A 21,904-nucleotide genomic window follows, 5' to 3' on the forward strand; every position below is an offset into this window, starting at 1 on the left:
TGATTTAGGCATTTCGCTCTTTTGTGCAAGGAGCAGAGGGGAAAAGAGCTCCGAGAGGAAACAGCAGCTTGATCACAGTCAGGGTGGATCACAGCTGGACACATTTGCACCAGGCACCTCCAGGGCAAAGTGGAACCACCTGGGAACCTCCCTCTAAGTACCTTGATTGTGGCTTGAAGGCCCAACCATCTGTAATCACTCTCCAGGTGCCAGGAAAGATGCCAAAGGGACAAAGAAGGATCTCAGCTTCAGGCTGGAAGAGCTGTAAGTCAGGGGGGGAAAGGGGGCATAGATGGGGAGGCAGCACAAGGCACCTGCAGCACCTTTAGGATCCACCTTTAGGAAAATTTGGGGTTTCCAAATCGTAGCAGATCAAATGAACGCATCTCCAATTGCAAGATTCAAAGAGCTACAGTTTATGTTCATCAGAGCTGTGGCTGGGAAACAATGAGATAAAATACAGACACTGGTTTTTCATGGAATCATCAAGTTTGCACTGGAAGGGACTTTGAAGGTCACCCACCCCTAATCCCTGCCATGGGCAGGGACACCTTCCACCATCCCAGGCTGCTCCAAGCCCTGTCCAACCTGGCATTGGACATTTCCAGGGATGGAGCAGCCACAGCTTCCCCTGTGCCAGGGCCTCCCCACCCTCACAGGGAAGAATTTATTCCCAATATCCCAGCTAAGCCTGTCCCTGGCAGGTTAAAACACCCCCTTAGCGGGTCACCTACAGTGAAATCCCTGCTGGTCAAGGCTGGCACATGGATGAGGCTTGTGAGGGCACAGTGCCCATCCTCCATGTGCCCTCCAGGCTCGTGGGTCACCTGCCCAGCGAGGGGCTCCTCAGTAGTGCTGCTGGGGACCTGGGCACCCCAGTTCCAGGGATTTATGAGCTGCTCCTTCCACGGCCACTGTGCTGTGAGGTCCCTCTCCAGCATCCCTCTCTGTGTGTTTTGGCCCTAAAGGTTTGTCAGGGATTTCAGACAGATGATGCTCAAGACAAACCTCCAGCCTGTTGCCAGAGAGGGACTCGGTTCTGGGATCAACCTACAGCCTCAGTGGCGTGTTACAAATCCCAGCCCACGGACGGATCCTGCGCCCTGCGAGGCTCAGGCACAAACACAGAGACAGGACTGGCTGTCAGCTCCTCCCTGTGCCACGGGCTGTCAGCTCCAGAGGACATCAGCCCTGATTTTTTATTGTTCTGTGTCCCTCGCCTAGCCGCACAGATTGCTTAAGAGAATGGCACTCCGTGGAGTTTGACCCGGGAGCCCTGATAGTGAAAATAATGCACTTCTCACCAGAGCCACGGGAGACCAAAAGAGTAACTTCGGTCAATTAGTTTAACTTTGACTATAAATATTCCTTCTCATTCCTTGTGACCCTGTTAACAGCTCCGCTGGCAAACCCCGATTCTCTGGCAATATTTAAGCTGCCTGTCAGTTGGCAGAGCCCTGCTGGTGCCCGGCGCGGGGAGCAGAATAAGACCCGGCTGAGCGCAGTAAGTTCCCTTTCAGCTTCTACCTCGAGTCGGGAGCTCCGTCGGGTTCGGGGCTCTGCTGGGCTGCTCTGGGCCCCGGCGAGCCGTGGTGGCCGGAGGAGGTGGATGGACCTGGGAATGCTTTAAAAAAATCCCCCGAGGAGGCATTTAGAGCGCTGCGGTGCCGCCGGGTTACTCGAGAGCCACGTGGGCTGCGCCCCCGGCGCTGCTGATACAGGGCCGGCTGCGGCAGCTTCATTCCCATGCCACGGATGTTCCTTCCTCACAATCTCTGGCGAGGAAAGCGCCGCCGCCTGTGCCAGGCACCGGGGGACAGCGGGCTGTGAGCTGAATTCACAAAACGGGCAAAATTTCCACTGGGCAGAGTCGGGATCTGGGAATCCGCGGCGCTTTCCTGCCCCGGGAGGAGCCGGAGCGGCACCTGCGGCAGTCCCGGAATGTCCCTGCAGGGCAGCCGCCCTCCCTCCCTCCCTGTGCCGCGGGCACGGCAGGTGCTGCGGGGCTGTCCCCTGTGTGCACACCTCTGGGAGGGACAGACAGACACAGCTGTGTCCTGCCCGACACCTCTGGGAGGGACAGACAGACACAGCTGTGTCCTGCCCGACACCTCTGGGAGGGACAGACAGACACAGCTGTGTCCTGCCCGACACCTCTGGGAGGGACAGACAGACACAGCTGTGTCCTGCCCGACACCTCTGGGAGGGACAGACAGACACAGCTGTGTCCTGCCCGACACCTCTGGGAGGGACAGACAGACACAGCTGTGTCCTGCCCGACACCTCTGGGAGGGACAGACAGACACAGCTGTGTCCTGCCCGACACCTCTCGAGGGACAGCCACAGCCCTGTCCCCCTGTGTGACACCTCTCGAGGGACAGCCACAGCCCTGTCCCCCTGTGTGACACCTCTCGAGGGACAGCCACAGCCCTGTCCCTCCCGCGGGGCCGAGCCCTGCTGCCCCCGCGCACCGAACCGTGCTGTGACCCGAGGCGGACTCGGGTGATCTCTGTGGGTCCCTCCCAGCTCGGGAGATTCCCTGATTCTGAGATTCCCTGATTCTGAGATTCTGGGTCCTCAGGGGAAAGGTGTCCCGGGCTGGAAGGAAACAGCGGTGCCAGGGGGAAGCTGGACGTGTGGGAGTGGGGTTAGCAGCTTCCCCAGGCTGACATACCAAACCCTGTTTTTCCTTTCCTAGTTAGAGGTTAAGCGTGCCAGTAAAAACTCAGCAGCAGCCAAGACACATTGGCCCTTAAAGAGGTAAGACAGCAGCGGTCTGGTCATCAGTGCCCTGCATCCCTGCCAGGCAGGAGCTCACGAGGGATCCAGGGGGCTCATAAAGCACAGAAAAGGCTCTGCCGAGGTGCTGAGTGTCCCCAGTCCCAGCCTGGAGCTGGGACCACTGCCCTCAACCGGATCATGGCTCTCTACCAGCTCTGGCACTTGTGCTGGAGGCTGCAGAGTCAGGATACAGCTCCCAGCTGTGGGAAACGGGTGCTGGGATGGTTCCTGCCACTGGGAATTCCTTATTTATTTATTTATTTATTTATTTATTGCCCGAGCTTTGGCAAATGGATGAGCCCAGGTGGTGCTGCAGGACACGGGGCAGGCCTTGCCCTCCTCATCCTCCAGCACCTCCATCCTCCAGCTCCTCTGCTCTGCTGCTCTGGTGGTTCAGCCACCTGGGCGGCCCCGCGGTGCCACCGGGGCAGGAGCGTGGCCGGTCACGCTCTGGGCGAGTCCTCAGGCCACAGGGGAGCTGAGGGCAGGTTCAGCTCAGCCCCACACCTGACAGAGGGTGTTGTGGGACCCGTGGGACAGGAGGCTGCCCTGCCCCGGCCGGGCTTTGCTGCCCTCGGCTCAGAGGAAGAACTTGTCCGACCGCTTGTGATCCGAGCGTCCGTGCCGGGTGTCCCGGCACCCTCGCCACACCTCCTGCAGCCCTTTGGCAGGGGGCAGCCTATAAGTGTCCCCTTACAAGTGCAAGAGAGGCCAAAGGACCCGGCCAGACGTGCAGGAAGGGACCAGCAGACACCTGGCGGTGACACCGGGGCTGGCCCCGCTGCGAGGCTGGTGACTGCTCCTCCCCGGGGGAAGCCTCTCCTCGGCTCAGCAGGGTAAGAGGAACGATCCCAAACCTGCTCTGTGCGGCCCTGAGGGCTCCTTGGGGACCGACTGCGGCCACTGCTGAGCCAGGGACTGCCCAGGTGGCCTCGGCTGCCTCTCACCTCCTGTCCTGCTCCCAAAGCGTGCCTGAGCTGAGGGAAAGAGGAAATGGGAAGGAACTTGCCATTAATTCAAACACCCGACCAACCTCCCTGCCTGGACTTCATCCTTCATCCCTTCTGCCAAGGGGCAGCACCACAGGATGCTCCAGGGGGCCCTTCCGGGGATCCCACAGTGATGCCACACTTCACCATCAGGGGTTTCTGGAGAAGAAAATGGGTTTTTGTGTTCCTTGGTGACACGTTGCCAGTCTCTTCCTGACAAGGAGCAGGGGACAGTTCCCTGGCTCAGGAGGAGACCCGAGTGCTCTGCACAGGGCTCGAGCTCTTGCTGTGGCAAGGGAGGAGAATGCCAGCACTGCTGGGGCTCTTCAGGTGTCACCACACTCTGCTGGCTTGCGAGGGACACGTTTCTGGCAGCAGCTCCTCACTGGGGCCAGTCCTGCAGTGCTGCCACCCTGTGCCCCTCAGGCTGTAACCCCCAGCTCTGCTCCTTCCCTCTGCCTGTTCCAGCTGTTTCCACCTTCTCTCTAATGCCCCCGTTTCTCAGCAGTCAGAAAACCACACAAGAAATCCCCCAGCGCAGCTGGCCTGCCCGCTGGCAGCATCCCCATCACAGCGAGGGAGTCGTGGATGGGGGCAAATGACAGAAGCAGGAGCTGCCCCAGAGCTCTGGCAGCAGCAGCAGCAGCACCTCAGCACCCCGAGCTCCTCAAAGGCTGTTCATTAACGCCTGCCCGGGGCTTTCCCTGCCCATTCACCCGTCCTTCCACAGGTGTATGCAGCAGGACAGAGGAGTGCTCAGGAAGCCATGGACCCCACCAGCGTCCCCCCGGCCTCTGTGACCCCCTCGTGGGACGTGTTCCCCCAGCAGACGCTGGAGCCCGTGGACATCGCCGTGCTCGTGCTCTATTTCCTCTTCGTCCTCGCCGTGGGGCTCTGGGTGAGCAGACGCTTCAAACACGTCCTTGTGCCCCGTTGTGCTGAGAAATGGGGCTGCTTTTCACTGCACTCAACACCTGGAGGGGGGAGTTTCCAGGTCCTTGTCCTCTCCTCAGCCTGGGAAGTGTCCTCACTGTCCCTGGGGAGTGGCCAGGCCTGTGCTAGCCAAGGTTTTGAGAACCCTTGTGAGGAAGAGGCTGTCTGAGTACAAACTATTGCTAACAATGATGTTTTGTTCGTCCAGGAAGGAATTGCTGTCCTATAAATCACCTGTGCTTGTCCACAGGGGTCCCGACAGCAGATTCCTTAAATTATTAGCATTGTCTATATATAATTAAGGCAGAAGGACGTCCTTTGGCATGGCTTTTGTGACAGCCTGGCTGTCGGGAGGCAGAGAGGAATAGCTGCTCCCCTTGGCCGTGGTGCACAGCTCTCAGGGTATTGCATGGATCATCTCTGGGGAAGGGGAGCCCACGAGTCACACGTGCAGTGCCCAGCATTCCTCCTGAGTGCTCCTGACACCCAGGGATTCTGCAGTTCTTGCCCAAAACTGCTTGCCTTCCTCTCTGACCCGGAGCGGTCGAGTTTGCTCGTTACACAAAACATTCCATCAGGGCGCCGAGGAGATGGAGCACTGCCTGTGGCTCAGGGCACGTCCCCCAGCCCCAGGATTCCCAGCAGCAAGTGTCCCTCAAGGAAAGCCTTCTGTTCCAGCTGAGGCAGCTGGGGGGCTGTGCTGGGCAGTCCCTGGGTGGAGCCCTGAGCCGTGCCCCTCTGTGTGCCCGCAGTCCATGTGGAAGACGCAGCGCAGCACCGTCAAGGGCTATTTCCTCGCCGGGGGACAGATGGTCTGGTGGCCTGTGAGTACCCCTGTGCCCCCTGCCCAGGGCCCTGAGCTGCACCAACACCTCTGCCGGGGCACTGCCCACTTCTCCAAACAGGAATAAACAACCAGAAGTTACTCCTGTGCTTTGCCAGTTTCACGTTGGCTTTTCCCCCCGGATTTCAGACTCCAGGGCGAGGCCCAGCCCAATGCCTCACAAAACCTGGCTGCTCCTGGAGATTTCCAGAATTCCCTGGGGCCCCCAGCACGGACACAGCTTTGTGCCGAGCCTGTGCTGGCTGGGCTGGTCCCTCAGCAGGAGCTGATGCCAGAACCTGGCATTTCTACCTGCTCCCCCCACCTTCTCTGCTCACCCACGCGAGATTGGATGCTTTGGAAGCAGGATTGTCCCAAACACGCCCACAAATTGGCAGTGAATGGTGAAAGAAGCTGGAGAGAGGTGCCAAGGCCACTGAACCTGTAGGGAAAAGAAGGCGGCAGAGGCTGACAAGGATTCCGTGTCCTCTGCAGCCAGGAGTGGGAACAGCTTCCCTGTGCTCCCTGTGCCGGAGCCAGAGCCGATTTCTCCCTTTCCCCAGGTGGGTGCATCCCTGTTTGCCAGCAACGTGGGCAGCGGGCACTTCATCGGCCTGGCGGGTTCGGGAGCTGCCTCGGGCATTGCGGCCACAGCCTACGAGTGGAACGTGAGTGCGGCACCGGCAGCTGGAGCCCGCCCTGCCCCGCGGGGACAGCGGGGACAGCGGGGCTCAGCCGCGCTCCTGCTGCGGGGCTGGCAGTCCCCAGCTGCGGGGACAACCTTGCCCAGCCCAGCACAGCCCCGAGCCCCGCTCTGACCCTCCCTTCCCTCCGCAGGGGATGTTCTGTGTCCTGGTGCTGGCCTGGCTCTTCCTGCCCATCTACATCGCCTCGGGGGTAGGTGCGCGCTGGGTGGCCCCGGGGTGGTGATGGATGGGCTCCCTCCGCTGCTCCTGCGGGGCCTGCCGCTGCTCCCCTGGCCTGGCCGGGGTGACAGAGCTGCTGGCAGGGGGGCTCAGGCTGCCCCCAGCCCCTGGCAGTGAGCACAGTCCCTCCATGTCCCGAGGATGGGGATGGAGACTCTTGGTTGATGGAGAGCCCTGTGCCAGCATCGCAGCAGAGCCAGACACCCCCGGGGCTCTCCTGCTCCTGTCCCACTGCAAACACCCCCACAGCTCCACGGGGAGCTCCTGGCAGCTCTGGGAATGCCCCAGGGACTGTCCCACCTTCCCTCACCCCGTGCCCCTCCGTAGGTTACGACCATGCCGGAGTATCTGCAGAGACGTTTTGGAGGCAAAAGAATTCAGATATTCCTGGCCATTCTCTACTTGTTCATCTACATCTTCACCAAAATATCTGTAAGTAGGAAAAAAAAAAAAAAAAAGAAGGAAAAAAAAAAAAAGGAAACAGATTGCTCACATTTCCAAAGTGAATTCAAACCAGTGAGGCTGAGAAATGCAAGGAGTGGCTCTGCCTGGATGAGCAGAGAAGGGTTTGTGATCAAGGAAGAGAGACTCTGTTTTTCTGAGACCCTACACAAAAAGGAGAGTAGCTTCTTTTTTTCGTGCTCAGTTAGCACCTGAATGCTAACAGGAGGAGGGAAAGCTCGTGTCAGTGTCCTCAGCCACAGCCCATGGAAAGGTGAGGCTGCGAGGGTGGATGTGCTGGTTGTTAGATTTTGCAGCCCTGGCAGCTCCCCCAGTTTCTCCCCTTTGCACATTTATTGCCTGTTCAGACACCAGGGGCTGTTATGGCAGGATGGAGGAGCTGGGACAGGGTTAGAAGAGAAGTTTTCATTCCTTAATTGCACCTGTTTGAATAAATAACTGAATCAAGCCTTGCACAACAGCCCGGGGGCTGTTCATTAACTGCCAGCCAGGGCATGGATCCGTGGAACAGACGGATCCCTGCTGGGGTTTTTCCTGTCCCAGAGCGGGACACGGTGTCTGACCCTGCCTCTGAACCCCCCAGAACTTCTGACCAAGGCTTGGAGTGCCGGGACATGGGGAATGGCTTCCCAGAGGGCAGGGATGGATGGGATATGGGGCAGGAATTCTTCCCGGGGCAGGTGTGAGGCCCAGAGCAGCTGGGGCTGCCCCTGGATCCCTGGCAGCGCCCCAGGCCAGGCTGGACAGGGCTTGGAGCACCCTGGGGCAGGGGAAGGTGTCCCTGGAATGGGCTTTAGGGTCTCCTCCCACCCAAAGCACTCCAGGGTTGCATGGAATGGATGTGTGCGTCCCGGGGTTCAGATGGCACCGACGGGGAAGGCTCAGCTTGTGCTCTGGACTGAACGGAATGACTCCATTTCCACCTGCTGGGATGTGTGACAGCGCAGCTCCTGTGCTCAGGGTGCTCTCAGCCCTGTCTGCTCCCCCCCTGCCTGTCCCGGAGCTCCCCGAACCCGCAGCATTTCCACGTAGCTGCAGAGCTGGTTGGGCAGGGCTGGGCCCGGCCCTGGGGACACTTCTGCTGCTGATCACCCTGTCCCCAGGGCAGCAGGGACAATTCCCGGGGGGAGCCGGGGAGGGAGGGTTTGGAGTGCAGATTGCCCAGCCCAGCCCCCCCACCCTGGGGCTTGGGGAAAGAGAGGAGCTGCCCCCACCCCAGAGCTTTGTCCCCTCCCGGGACAGCCCTGCCACCCCCTCGCTGTCACCGCTGGGACCAGCAGCAATGACAAACTGCCCGGGGAGTGGTCCTGGTGCTGCTGTGGGGCCGGGGCTGTGTCCAAACCAGGCTGGGCCCAGTAAAGGGGGGGTTTGGGGGCTGAATGTGCGCACCGGGAGGGGCTGGGTGGTGCTGTCCCTGTAGTTTGTGACTCTGCTGTCCTGCAGAGTGTGACTGTCCCTGCTGTCCCTGCAGAGTGTGACTGTCCCTGCAGTGTGTGTCTGTGCTGTCCCTGCTGTCCCTGCAGCATGTGTCTGTCCCTGCTGTCCCTGCAGTGTGTGGCTGTCCCTGCTGTCCCTGCAGTGTGTGGCTGTCCCTGCTGTCCCTGCTGTCTCTGCAATGTGTGGCTGTCCCTGCAGTGTGTGACTGTCCCTGCTGTCCCTGCAGTGTGTGGCTGTCCCTGCTGTCCCTGTTGTGTGACTGTCCCTGCTGTCCCTGCTGTCCCTGCAGTGTGTGGCTGTCCCTGCTGTCCCTGCTGTCCCTGTTGTGTGACTGTCCCTGCAGTGTGTGACTGTCCCTGCAGTGTGTGACTGTCCCTGCTGTCCCTGCAGTGTGTGGCTGTCCCTGCTGTCCCTGTTGTGTGACTGTCCCTGCTGTCCCTGCTGTCCCTGCAGTGTGTGGCTGTCCCTGCTGTCCCTGCTGTCCCTGCAGTGTGTGGCTGTCCCTGCTGTCCCTGTTGTGTGACTGTCCCTGCTGTCCCTGCTGTCCCTGCAGTGTGTGGCTGTCCCTGCTGTCCCTGCTGTCCCTGCAGTGTGTGGCTGTCCCTGCTGTCCCTGCAGTGTGTGGCTGTCCCTGCTGTCCCTGTTGTGTGACTGTCCCTGCTGTCCCTGCAGGTGGACATGTACGCCGGGGCCCTGTTCATCCAGCAGGCCTTGCACTGGGACCTGTACATCGCCGTGGCCGGGCTGCTGGCCATCACTGCCGTGTACACCGTGTCCGGTGGGTGCTGGGGACACAGCCGACCCTGCCCAGCGCTGACCTGGCCCTGACCAGACCAGCACTGACCAGCAGTGACCAGCACTGACCAGCACTGACCAGCAGTGACCAGCACTGACCAGCACTCATGTGACCAGCACTGACCAGCGCTGACCAGATGAGCACTGACCAGCAGTGACCAGCAGTGACCAGCACTAACCTGGCCCTGACCAGACCAGCAGTGACCAGCACTGACCAGCACTGACCTGGCCCTGACCAGACCAGCAGTGACCAGCAGTGACCAGCACTAACCTGACCAGCAGTGACCAGCAGTGACCAGCACTGACCAGACCAGCAGTGACCAGCACTGACCAGCACTGACCTGCACTGAACCTGGCCCTGCCCAGACGAGCCCTGACCAGCACTGACCAGCACTGACCAGCAGTGACCAGCAGTGACCAGACCAGCAGTGACCAGCAGTGACCAGCACTGACCTGGCCCTGACCAGATGAGCAGTGACCAGCACTGACCAGACCAGCACTGACCAGCAGTGACCAGCACTGACCAGCACTGACCAGACCAGCACTGACCAGCACTGACCAGCACTGACCAGACCAGCAGTGACCAGCAGTGACCAGCAGTGACCAGCACTGACCCTGGCCCTGCCCTGCCCACTCAGCTGAGACATTCAAGTGTCCCCAGGCCAGGCTGGACAGGGCTTGGAGCAGCCTGGGACAGTGGGAGGTGTCCCTGCCATGGCAGGGGTGGCACTGGGTGGGCTTTGAGGCCCCTTCCACCCCAAACCATTGTGGGACTCCAGGATTCATGCCATGCACTGTGTCCTGCCCCACAGCAGCCTGGTTGTGCCATGGGTACGGATACTGGGGTGGGAAGGCGATTGAAAACTCACACTTTTTAGAAAAAATTGCCAGGTGAGGGTAAGTGAAGCCTCCTCAGAGGCCGCCCCAGGTGGGTGCAGGTCTGCTGTGCCTCAAGGAGAAGCTCTGCCGAGGCATTCTCAGGGTGCACGTCCCCTGTTTCCCCGGGGCTCCGCGGAGGTGTGAGGGATTTGCACCACAATGAGCCGTGTCATGAGGAAAGACTCCAGGCTTGGATGCCCTTTCAGGGCTTAGGAGTGGCCAAATGGAAAACAGCCACACAGAAATCCCAGACAAATAAAGGTTATTCCTTTCCCACTGCTCACCCCCAGTGATGTAAAATCACAACCCTTTTTTTTTCCTCTTTTTTTTTTCAGCTTGGGCTTTGTTTTAGAGCTTTTCCATGTAGTTCCCGTAGAACTACTTCTGCTTTTGGCTTATAGAGACAAAATGGTGACTCGTGATGACTCAAATCCTGAGAAATTCCAAAGTGTCTTTGGCCAAAGTTGCCCCCAGCACGGACAGAACCCCCCGGCCAGGCTCAGGGCTCGGCTTGTGCTGCTGGGCAAGAACTCGTGCAAAGTGTGAAGTGCTGTGACAGAGCAAGCCCAGTTCATGGCAGTTTGTGCCTCTCTGCTCCCCAGGTGGCCTGGCAGCCGTGATCTACACTGATGCCCTGCAGACCCTCATCATGCTCATCGGGGCCGTGTCCCTCATGGTCTTCAGTGAGTGTTTGCCTGGGGCTTTGTCACTTACGCTATGACAGAAGCCTCATCAAGTGAAATATTAGGGGGAAATCCTTCCCTGGGAGGGTGAGCAGGCCCTGGCACAGGTGCCCAGAGCAGCTGGGGCTGCCCCTGGATCCCTGGCAGTGCCCAAGGCCAGGCTGGATGGGGTTTGGAGCAGCCTGGGATGGTGGGAGGTGCCCCTGCCATGGCAGGGGTGGCACTGGGTGGGCTTTAAGCTGACATTGGGAGGGCTTTGAGAGCCCTCCCAGCCCAAAGCATGCCAGGATTCTGTGATTCCATAGGAGAGGCAGCACCTGCTCCAGCCAGCAGTGGGAATCTTCCCCAGCCCGGTGGGAGAATCAAGAGCTGCTGATTTTTAAGGAATGCTCGTGGAGCATCACCCACAGTGACCCAGAGACTGGAATCCAAGTCCTGACCCGGGGGGATGCAGTAACAGCTTCTCATGACCCATTCCAGGTTTTATTGAAGTTGGTGGCCTTGAAGGTTTACAGGCAAAATACTTTGATGCCATTCCCAGCATCCGCAAGGAGAACAGCAGCTGTGGCTTGCCCAGGGAAGATGCTTTCCACATTTTCCGAGACCCTGTGGACTCTGACCTGCCCTGGCCAGGAGTCTTGGTGGGAATGACCATCCCATCCCTGTGGTACTGGTGCACAGATCAGGTGGGTCACTGCTCCTTCCTGTGGCTGGCTGAATCCCACTACAAACCTGGGGGTTGCCACCTCACCTGGACTCATTTTCTGAGGGGTATCATCAGTAAAATCTTATTTTGCCATCATCAAAAGCAGATGGTTAAGTCCTAAAAAGGAAATCTTGATATGCACAAGTAAATATTACTAATCATCTCCATGGAAAAAGGGGTAAGAATGTGTTTGTGTGTTAATCCCAGTCTATAAAGAAGCCTTTTGTTTGTTTCTTTGCTTTTTAACTTGATCCTTTCGTTCCTTGTGAACCACCTGTGAATTTCTTCTCTCACCTTTCCCAGGGTCTGGCTCCCATCCCTCCCAGTGACACCATCAGAGCCAGGGACCCGAAGCCCTAAAACACCTCCTGCTGCTCCAGTTGTGCTTTCTTGCTCTCTTATTTAACTCTGCCCATTTCAGCTCTGTCCTGCTCCTTGGCCAGGCTCCTCCACAGGGTCAGGGAAGTCCCCAGAGCAGCAAGAATGGAAAATCCTGGGCATGGGTAGGTGAGGGTCAGGCCCTGCAGCACAGTGTCCTCCCAGGCTCGGCTGGAATGGCACAAAGCAGTGCCTGTGCTTCTGAAAGGAGCCAGGATGCAAAGCGAGGGCTCCAGAGGCACAGCCAAGCTCTGTGATCACCCTCTGAGACTTCCAGAGTTCAGTGGAGATCAAAGTCAGGATCGCTCCATCCCAGCCAGCTCCTGCTGCTGGCAGCCAACCAAACCCATTCCTTCATTCCTAGGTCATTGTTCAGAGGTCCCTCGCTGCCAAAAACCTCTCCCACGCCAAAGGAGGCTCCTTGATGACCTCCTACTTGAAGATTTTGCCCCTCTTTATGATGGTAATGCCAGGCATGATCAGCCGGGTTCTCTTCCCAGGTAAGTGCTGAGGGAGAGATCTCTTCCCTCCCTCTGGCTGTGCCAACTGCACTGAGCTGGAGAAGCCTTTCCTCAATAAGCTGGGCGGTTCCAATGCATCAAATGCCCAACACATGGAGAAATTTCCTTCCAGTGAGGAGCTGGAGGATGCAGGTCCTGCCAGAGCAGCCCCAGACATGCCCGTGCTGAGCTAGCCCTGTGTCACTGGCTGGAAGCCCCCCAGGCTCTCCAGTATTTCCCTTAGGAAGCAGTTTACACCGTTCAGCAGAGGAGCTTGTTCAGAGACACTGGTGTACTGTGCCTGGCAATGCTGCCTCTCACTCCCCACTGCTTGTTTCAGATCTGGTGGCTTGTGCAGACCCAGAAATTTGCCAAAAAATCTGTGGGAACCCCTCTGGCTGCTCTGATATTGCTTATCCCAAGCTGGTGCTGGAGCTCCTGCCTGTGGGTAAGAGCCTGGTGATGGTTCTGGCGCTGGTGGGGTTGGCACAGGAGTCTGGGAGGGAAGTTCAGAGAGGCAAGTAGCCTGGAACTGTCATTTAGTGGGGTTTGTGTGGGATGCACCTATCACTGTCATTTTAAATTGGAGCTAAAGCCAGTTTTAAAGTCTGTTCTAGCCCACTGAAGACCTCGAGGCCACCCTGCAGTGGAGCCACTGAGGGTTCCTCAGGGTGGCTCTGCCTCTCCTTGTTCCAGGACTCAGGGGCCTGATGATGTCCGTGATGATTGCAGCCCTCATGTCCTCCCTGACTTCCATCTTCAACAGCTCCAGCACCATTTTCACCATGGACCTCTGGAAGCACTTCCGTCCTCGCTGCTCCGAGTGGGAGCTGATGGTCGTGGGCAGGTGGGGAGAACTGGGATGAGCTGGATCAGAGCCTGGGTGCCAGACACAGCTGGGCACAGCTGCTGAGGTGACACCACCCTGCCCAGCTTGGGCAGGACCGCAGCGGAGGCTGTTGGGTTGTGGGACACCTTGGTCACAGTCTCACCCCGAGCAACAGGAGGGGCAGGGCCTGAGCTCACAGGAAGGGCCCCTTTGTCTCCCCCAGGGTCTTTGTGCTGCTGCTGACCGTGGTGTCCATCCTGTGGATCCCCCTGGTGCAGGCTGGCCAGGGCGGGCAGCTCTTCATCTACATCCAGTCCATCAGCTCCTACCTGCAGCCGCCCGTGGCCGTGGTGTTCATCCTGGGCTGCTTCTGGAAGAGAGCCAACGAGAAGGTAGCGGCTCTGCCGGCCCGGGAGCAGCCCTGCACCCCGCTGGATGCTGCTCCAACACAGAATCCCTTCCCTCCCCTTCCCAGGGAGCCTTCTGGGGGCTGCTGCTGGGGCTGCTGCTGGGCGGCGTCCGCCTGGTGCTGGACTTCATCTACCCCGAGCCGCGGTGCGGCGAGCCCGACGGCCGGCCCGGCGTGGTCAAGTACATGCACTACCTCTACTTCTCCATGGTGCTGGGAGCCATCACCGCCCTCACCGTGCTCGTGGTCAGCGTGGCCACCGAGCCCCCGGCCCCCGAAATGGTGCGTCCCCCCCCCCCCTGCGCGCCCCAAACGCCTTCCAGGGTGCCCCACGCTGCCTCCCTGGGGAGAAGCAAGCTGCAGATGCAAGCCTCCGTTCATTCTTGGTTTATGGGCACACCTGGAGCAGTGACCCCTCCTCTGCTCCGGCCCCTTTGCTGCTCTTTCTGATTTGGGGCCCATAAATCCCACCCTGGAGGCTGGTCAGCAGTGGATTCTAGCACGAGCTGCTGTTAAGTTCAAGCGTGTGTGTTTCATCCATGACAAATTAGCCTTTCCCCCTCTATTTTCCAAGAAACTCCAGCTTCTGGGTCATCTTTACCAACTCTCTTACTAACTCAGCGAGGAAACATTTTTCCTCGCAGAAAAGAAACCCAGTGCAGGGAGCACCTCTCCTCTGGAGCAGGTTTGTGCCAGTCCGACTGTTTTCAGTAGATGTCCTGGTGCTGAGGCTGCAGGAAGGCACTGAGAGCAGAAAGGAGGGGCAGGGGGGCTTCAGAGCTCACACAGCAGCACATCCTCTTGCTTCAGGACAGGACTAACCCTGAACTCAGAAGTGCCCAGCAAGGGAGATGCCCGGAGGTGTGTGATCAGTCCAGAGCTCACCTGCCCTCCCTGTAACAGCTTTTCCTCATCTCCAGCCTGAATCTTTCCAGCTTTATGTGGTGCTCATCCCTCTCTATCCACAGTGCCACTGACGACATCCCTCTATAATGAGTCTTTTAGATATTTGAAGGAAAAAAACCCTATTTCCCACCTGTTGCCTCTTCTCTCAGCACCCCTATTTCAAGCCAGCCCTCCCTGGCCACAATGTCTGTTCTTTTTGCTCCTCCCTGACCTGCTGTCAGTCTGTGCCCAGGGACCGAGCTGTCCCCTCACTACAGACCTTTCAGACTCATTTTCCGGAGGTGGAGGACGAGCAGCTGCTGCGTTCCAGGGGGCAGGGGCTGCTCCCGGGGCAGGAGGGCTCCGCGGGCAGCCCGGGCCAGCGGTTCCTGACCTGCACTCTTCATGCCATCAGATAAGTCGGCTCACCTGGTTCACCCGTGGGGATGCCCTGCCCCGGCAGGAGCCGGCAGCCGGCCCCGGCGCTGCCAAGGAGCCGCTGCAGCTGGAGCTGAGCCCCGCTGCCGAGAGCAGCTCCGACGGGAGCAAAGGTCAGTGCTCGGTCACCCCCACCCCGCAGCCCTTCCCAACGGCCTGCAAGACAGCGAGCCTTAAAGCTCCTTCCTCTGGAATTCTGGAGCCTCAGGGTGTGTGGAAAGAGTCACAGAGTTAAAGAACAGAGAGTCTGCTGAGCGGGGAGGGACGCACAAGGATCATCCAGCCCAGCCCCTGGCCCTGCACAGACCCCCCCAACAACCCCACCTTGAGCATCCCTGGAGCTCTGGCAGCCTCGGGGTCGTGCCCATTCCCTGGGCAGTGCCAGCACCCTGTGGGGGAAGAGCCTTTCCCAAAATCCAGCCTGACCCTCCCTGGCCCAGCTCCAGCCGTGCCCTGGGTGCTGTCCCTGTCCCAGAGCAGGGATGGGAGCTGCCCCTCGGGAGGAGCTGCAGAGCTCAGTGGGGTCTGACCTCCATCTCCTCTTGTCCAGGGGCAAAAAGGCTTTACCTGACATTTTACCCAAGCAGGAGTTGAGTTCCTTTTCCAGCTCTCGATGGCATTTCAAAAGCTTGAAGCAAAGGAGCTGGAGGGGATACAGAGCCACGGCCACTATCCCGGGGCTGGTGCCCTGGCACCTGCTGCCAGAACTGGCTGGAAGAGGGGAGGGTGGAGGAAAACACAGTCATGTTGATGAAATTCCCCTTCTGTTTTCCAGCGGTGCTCTCTGATCAGCTCTAGCAGCAGGGAGAGCCCAGAGCCCTGGGCCCAGCTCTTGGCAGATCAGTGAAGGAGGACTTGCATTTTTTACAGCTTGTGCTCGTTGGTACCGGGCAGAGCTGTCCGTGCATTCTGCAGCCATGATTCCCACCCCTTGTTTTTGCCAGGCTCAGGCCCCTGTTTATGCAACGTGTCAGCTTTTGCTGCGTGTCCCTTTGATCTGTGACAAGCTGGTGTGGGTTAATGAGCTGTGGTGCAGCTCTCCCACTGCTGGGAAGCCTCACACTTGTTGGACACCAGCGCTGCCTTCCCAGCGTTTCATGCCGTGTGTCCCAAGGCACTGGGAAAGTCCAGCTTAGAGGTGTGGCAGGAATGGACTGGGGCAGCACTCAACTGAGGGGCACCAAGCAGCCACAGCTCAGTTTTGAGGTTTGGTTTATCGTTTCCGTGGCTGCTGGAGGAGCAGAGCCTGAGCTCGGAGCCGCAGGGAGGATGGAACTGGTGCTGCAGGTGCTGACCTGGGGGGTGCCAGTGTGGGTTAATAGAGGTTAATAGGGTGTTAATACAGGTTAATAGGGTGTTAATAGAGGTTAATAGGGTGTTCACGTGGAGACCAAGCACCAAGCCCCCTGCGCAGGAGCACGAGGCACTCCTGGCCGTGCTGGCCAGGCTCACCCCTCGTCTCTGCTTCCAGGTGCCGAGGCCAAGGGGAGCTGGAAGCTGCTGAGCACCTTGCTGTGGCTCTGCGGGATGGAGAGCAGGCAGGAGGGGGCTGAGAACGTGCCCAAAGCCGAGCCCCTGCCCGCGGTGTCCCTGGAGGAGAAACCGCTGGTGAAGCACGTCCTGAACGCCAACCTGCTCCTGTGTGTGTGCGCCGGGGTCTTCCTCTGGGCATACTTCGCATAGCCAGGGGGCTGCCAGGCCACACAGCACCATCTAATCCTAACTGGTGTAAATATTAATGATTAGCAGAGGGTTCGTGTAATTCCTAATGCTTTCTAAATTTTATTTCTTTATTTAAGACATTTTAAAGACCTAATATTTTCCTTGTTTCTAATGGGGGCCTGGCTGTGCCCGGGGCCGAGCACTTGGCACTGGCACTGTCAGACCCCACCTGGCACCAACCAGCTGAGGAAGGTTGGTTTGGTTATTTTAAATATTTAATTTTGCTCTTTGGCCTTAGAGCACTGCCTGGAATTCAGGAAGCCTGGACTCTCTTCCTATTTATGCCTCTATAACCAGCTACGACCACTCGGGTTCCCTCTGGTTCAGCTCCTCTGGCCTTGAGGGACTAGAGTGACACCTCGAGTGCCCGGAGCAGAGCCAAGGGCTGTTGTCTGGGCTCTGTTGTGCCTCTGTGCCTGTTCAGCTCCTTCCCTGTGTGCAGCGAGTGCTGCTGGGCCTGTCTGGGACCTCTGCCACTCCAATGGCAACACCAACACCAGCAGCCAGCGTGGAAACCGCCCCACAACTGCTGCCGGGGGCACCTGAAGGACCTAAACCAGCCAAACCCACCAGATGTGCCAGGGCAGAGGTGCCCAGGGGCAGCCCCCCATGGCCTGGGCACCCACAGCTGTTCTGGGAGTGCCTCAGCAGAGAACCCTGGGCTGGGACCATCGCTGGCCCTGGGCCTCGTGCAGCTGCAGAGAAACATTAAAGAGTGAGAGCTGCTCCCTGTCTGCCTGGACTCTGTGGGGATGGGGGGCTGCCACGACCTCTGGGCCCCACGCTCCCTCCAGGTTGGAGGAAGCTCCTCCTGGAGCCCCTCACCTGCCCTGGTGCCCTGCAGAGCCTCCTACTCCCCTCCCCAGGCTGCTGGGGTGGCCAGAATTCATTAAATACTGCAGGGCCGTAGCAAACATCACCCCCAGAGCTGCCAGAGCTGTGTGTGCAGGCAGTGCCAACAGGCAGCAGCACCTGGAAACCTGCAGCAGTCCACAGAGTCAGGAAATCCTCTTGTTAAACCACCTAAGGGGAATTGGCACTTGGGGATCCTTCCTGAGCCTGTGAAACACTGCTGGAAACCCTGGGGGAGAGAGGCACTGCACAGTGTGGGGGATAAACACCAACATCAGTCACAGGACTGGAGCCTGTGGCTCTTCAAACTGAACTCAGAGTTACAAAGATTTGTTACAGGGCTGGTGTGGTGACAGAGGAAGGTCTCAAAGTGCTCCCACTGAAGTCCTGAAGGGAAAACCAAGCTGAGCAGCCAGTGACTCCAAGCGACACAGTCCAGGGGATCACTGTGACCTTCAGGACCAAGTGGAAGCAACAAAACTAGAATAAAGATGCCTTAAATTGACAAAAAACAATCTTTAATTTTATAAATGTTCACTCAACTTCTGAATCCAAACAGCTGTTTCAAAGTTCTTTCAAAATTCAACCGTTTTCAACAAAAGCACAAACCCCATTTCCACCGTTTCCTCGTGAAACAGTTGCCAGTTGCACATGAACAAAGCAGGTTAATACAAATAACTATGAAATCAGGGTAAGTACTGATCCTAAGTAGCAATGAAATGATTAAAGAGACAGAAGTTCCTCCTACAGCACGACAGTCCTTCGAGGCACTGGATGCATCCACAGTTCCACAGGGTGACTGAGAACCAGCAGTCACCACCAGCACTGGGGCAGGGGTTTGGTTCATGGCTTGAGGGGAATCTGCAGCAAATCCGAGAGGGAATGTCCCTTGGGAGGCAGCTCCTGGTACGGGCTAAGAACTACAACCAACCTCTAACCGTGCCGTGAGAAGGATTATTTCCGTAATACAGACATGCACTTTAAATAACTACTGTTCTGCTCCTTATTCTTTTGGAATTTCTGCTAATACCACCTGTATCAGCACTGACCACGCTTCCTAGGCGAGTTCCTGCAGGAATTCATTCCTTCCATCCAAGAGTTTGAAAACCGTTGTCCAGACCCAGATCATTAAACTTCTTCTGAGGGCGAAACCGGAGCCTGGCCAGAGGTTGGGCTCCATTTTCTCAGAGGTCTTCTCCAACCTCGGCCACCCTGGAGACCAGCGTCCCCAGGAGGCTCCAGCCCCAGCTGTGCCCAGCTGTGCCACGCTGCCAGAAGAAGCCTTTCCCTGGTAGGTCTGCGGGTTTTCCCCCCGGAGAGGAGCCCGGGGAAGCCGGAGCGCCGGGTCACAGCGCGGTGCTCTCCGTGTCGTTGTCAATGTCCAGCAGCAGGTGGTTGTGCAGCTCTCTGCCCGCCAGCTCTGCAGGAAGCTCTGGAGGAGGGTTTGGAAGCGGTTCTGGAATACTGGGATTAGAGTCTGCACAAAAAGGGAACAGCAAGTTTAGCAGCCGGGCCAGGGCCAGCTCACTGAGTCGGGAGTTCCCGGGCATCTCCTTAGACAGAGAAGGGAGAGCAAAGGTCAAGGAAGGCTCCTGGACCAGAGCTGGCCCCTGTGGGCACACAGGGCTGAGCCCAACTGCTCCTCCTACAGACCCTGGGTCAGCCCTGGGCAGAGTAACAAACCCATTTCTTCCTGAAGGAGGGAGGACAGCGAGTCTGATTTAGGATCAGATTCCTCAATGGCCCTGGAGAGCTACTCTGGACTTTCGTGTCAAAACGCTCAGTGAAATCATTTGGCACCTAAATCATGCACCAGGGAACACCACCTGTGACTTTGAGAAGCAACAGGAACAAGGATGGTGTCAAAAGGAGGCAGAAGTTATTTACACCAAGTGCAGATTAAACCTCTCTCCTGTGTAAAGAGGGCATGTCATGGTCTTTGCCTCTTCTGAGGAGAGAATTTTGTTCAAGCCAAGGTGTCCAAAAGGGACCACAAAATGCTGCATCTCTGGTGACCGACTGCCCTGGCAGCTAGAATTATCAGACCAGAAAAATCCCTAGCAGCTCAAAAAAAGGTAACTGAAAATCTTGTCAGGATTTTGGAAAGCTGATTTACAACATGCCATGACATCCCTTACCGCAGTCCAGCAGCTGCTCCACATAGGAAGTAATTTAGATCACTTAGATCAACAAAAAATCCAAATAAATGCCTTGTTTTCAAGCACAGGAGGTGCAGACAGGCATCCTAGAGAGACTGGGACTCAAAACTCAAGCATGAAATCCTGAAGTTAACCCAGAAGTTACTGCAGGAAAGCTCACGTTGAAGGTTTCTGAGCTAAATGAGCTGGGAGAGGGGAGAGCAGCCCCTGAGTGCAGCCTGCCCTGCTCCTGAGCCCCCACAGCCCAGCAGCCTCAGGGATCTGTGTCCTGGCATCCTGCACAGAGCAGCTGCAATCCCATCCTGGTCTGGGCTGGCACTGAGCAGGAGCTCCAGCCACAGAACCCCACAGAATGGTTCAGGCTGGAAGGGACCTTAAATCCCATCCCACCCCAGCCTCTGCGTGGGCAGGGACACTCCCAGTGGCCCCAGCCCCTGGAGCAGCCACGCTGGGAGGCTGTGACACGGGGAGGGAGCACTTGGGGCACGGGACAGGGCAGTGACACCAGACACAGCAGCATGGAACAGTTCTGGGTTTTCTGTACACAGAGACAGCACAAGGTGACACCAAGAGCTTCACATTCTGCTCTCCAACGCTTTAGTGGGTTAATGGGGGCAGCAGCAGCCCCTCTCTGGCCATGCCGGGCACACACACAGCAGGGCACTGGGGGGGGTTAGTAGTTAGCACACACATCATTAGCAATTAGCAATTAGCAGCAGTGGCGGCCAATCAGGGGCCTTTTCCTTACCATTGCACTTGCCAATACAGTTCCTACTGAATGCTGGTCAAACATCTGGATTATTTAATAAAACCTTTGATTAGAATACTCTAGGGCTTCTTACTTGAACACCATACATAGAATTTGAGGCATTACTAAAGCCCAGTACAGGGACAAAGGAGTCAGCAGTATCCTGAGGACAGTTCAGAACCCAGGGATCAGGATGAGGTTTGTTTGTTCCCTCATTCCACTCGTTAAGGTCCAAATTAAAACCTGCAGCTGCACACTGTGAATTAGTGAGTCTGTAAGTGCTGGTATGTGCAGGTGTGCATATTAGAGCAGACACTCTTATGTGACAGGTGGTGGTGTTAATTCAGATTATTAATCCTTTAAAAACACATTGATCTGGAAAAGGTGGATGCTTTAGCATGGAGTGTACTGCTGGAGGTGAGCCCGAGTGTCACTTCAACCCCTCCCCAAGGGGGTTTTTTCTAAACAGGCTGGATCTCCTAGGTCCCTTCACCAGTTTTGGAGAGAATCCTCCCTCAGCAGCTTTCCTTTCCCAATTTCCCTGCGTGGCAGCTCCCACACTGTGTTTACAGCACACACCTGGCCCAATTTGCTCTGGTTTGTAGTCCCCTCTGGCAGGTGCTTGCCGTGCCCAATTCTAATGAAGCAGCCCCAGCTGGATGTTAATTACAAGATAAGGATTTCTCCCATTGCACTGGGGTAAAACAAACCCTCCCTGTCTGCTAGCATTGAAGCAATTTCTTCAGAACCAGGAAAACCCTAAAACGAAAATAAATACGGTCAAACTATGAAACACTTGGAAATTTAGATTAAGCCTTTCCTTGAAGTTGGACTCATTAGCACAGCTGCTGCTGTTAACTTCATTGTAAAGTGCTGTCAAGATTCAGAGCCCAGCCTCACTTCTGACTTCAGCTTGGGAATATATTATCCTCATATTTTAAATATACTGACAAAAGTACAATCAGAAGTCAGTTATTTTAAAAATCAAAGCTACTTTCCAGTTGCTTAAGCAGCTCATTCACTGCAGGTTCCTTCATGGAATCCTATAATGGGCAGGGACACCTCTGACTGTCCCAGGTTCCTCCAAGCCCTGTCCAGCCTGGCCTTGGCCACTTCCAGGGATCCAGGGGCAGCCACAGCTGCTCTGGGCAACCTCCTTCTCCAATTACCAGAAACCCCAAACCTGAATGACTTCCAGCCTGACTTCCCAGTCCAACCCTGATGTCAGTGTCCTGGCTGCAAAGGGGCAAGCCCTGATTTCTCTCAGGCAGCCCTGACTCCCCAGCTGCTCCCCAGGAGGCAGCAGCAGCAGCCCAGGGCCTCCCAGCCCAGCAGGGATGTCAGTGGGGTGTGCACGAGTGGGGCTGAGCAGGCAGAGCCAGCAGGGAGCCTGGAGGCCAACGTGCCATGCTGCAGGGGCTGCTCTGCCATGGGTTCAGGCACATCAGCCTGGATTTTGCCAAAAAAAAAAAAAAAAAACCAAAAACTCCAAGTGGTTAAAAATAACTGCAAAGCTAAAGTGAGAGCTACATTAACACGGAACCACAAACCACCAAATTCATTATTTGCC

General features: G+C 57.2%; 2 protein-coding genes across 11 annotated transcripts in view; one reads left to right on the forward strand and one right to left on the reverse strand.

Moving 5' to 3' along the window:
• Positions 1-1,403: 1,403 nt before the first annotated feature.
• Positions 1,404-17,838, forward strand: SLC5A11 (solute carrier family 5 member 11). The gene is made up of 16 exons (XM_053957663.1): positions 1,404-1,504; positions 4,501-4,668; positions 5,456-5,527; positions 6,090-6,194; positions 6,364-6,423; positions 6,780-6,884; positions 9,024-9,129; positions 10,628-10,708; positions 11,189-11,394; positions 12,157-12,292; positions 12,633-12,740; positions 12,989-13,139; positions 13,345-13,513; positions 13,597-13,812; positions 14,831-14,966; positions 16,325-17,838. The coding sequence occupies exons 2-16, from the start codon at positions 4,537-4,539 to the stop codon at positions 16,534-16,536; spliced, it is 1,995 nt and encodes a 664-aa protein (XP_053813638.1). The 5' UTR covers positions 1,404-1,504; positions 4,501-4,536; the 3' UTR covers positions 16,537-17,838.
• Positions 17,839-17,923: 85 nt separating this feature from the next.
• The window catches only part of ARHGAP17 (Rho GTPase activating protein 17), a 44,703-nt gene continuing 40,722 nt past the window's right edge, over positions 17,924-21,904 (reverse strand). For 5 of the 10 annotated variants that reach the window (XM_053957657.1, XM_053957655.1, XM_053957650.1 and 2 more), the window contains one exon: positions 17,924-18,904. In XM_053957657.1, coding sequence (XP_053813632.1) covers positions 18,774-18,904 — 131 coding nt within the window. In that variant the 3' untranslated portion in view covers positions 17,924-18,773. Of the gene's footprint in view, positions 18,981-20,334; positions 20,380-21,904 lie in introns of all 10 variants that reach the window. The other 5 variants (XM_053957653.1, XM_053957651.1, XM_053957647.1 and 2 more) reach the window with 5 other exon arrangements.

This window comes from Vidua chalybeata, chromosome 16 (genome assembly GCF_026979565.1).
Source record: "Vidua chalybeata isolate OUT-0048 chromosome 16, bVidCha1 merged haplotype, whole genome shotgun sequence".
Taxonomy (NCBI): Eukaryota; Metazoa; Chordata; class Aves; order Passeriformes; family Viduidae; genus Vidua; species Vidua chalybeata.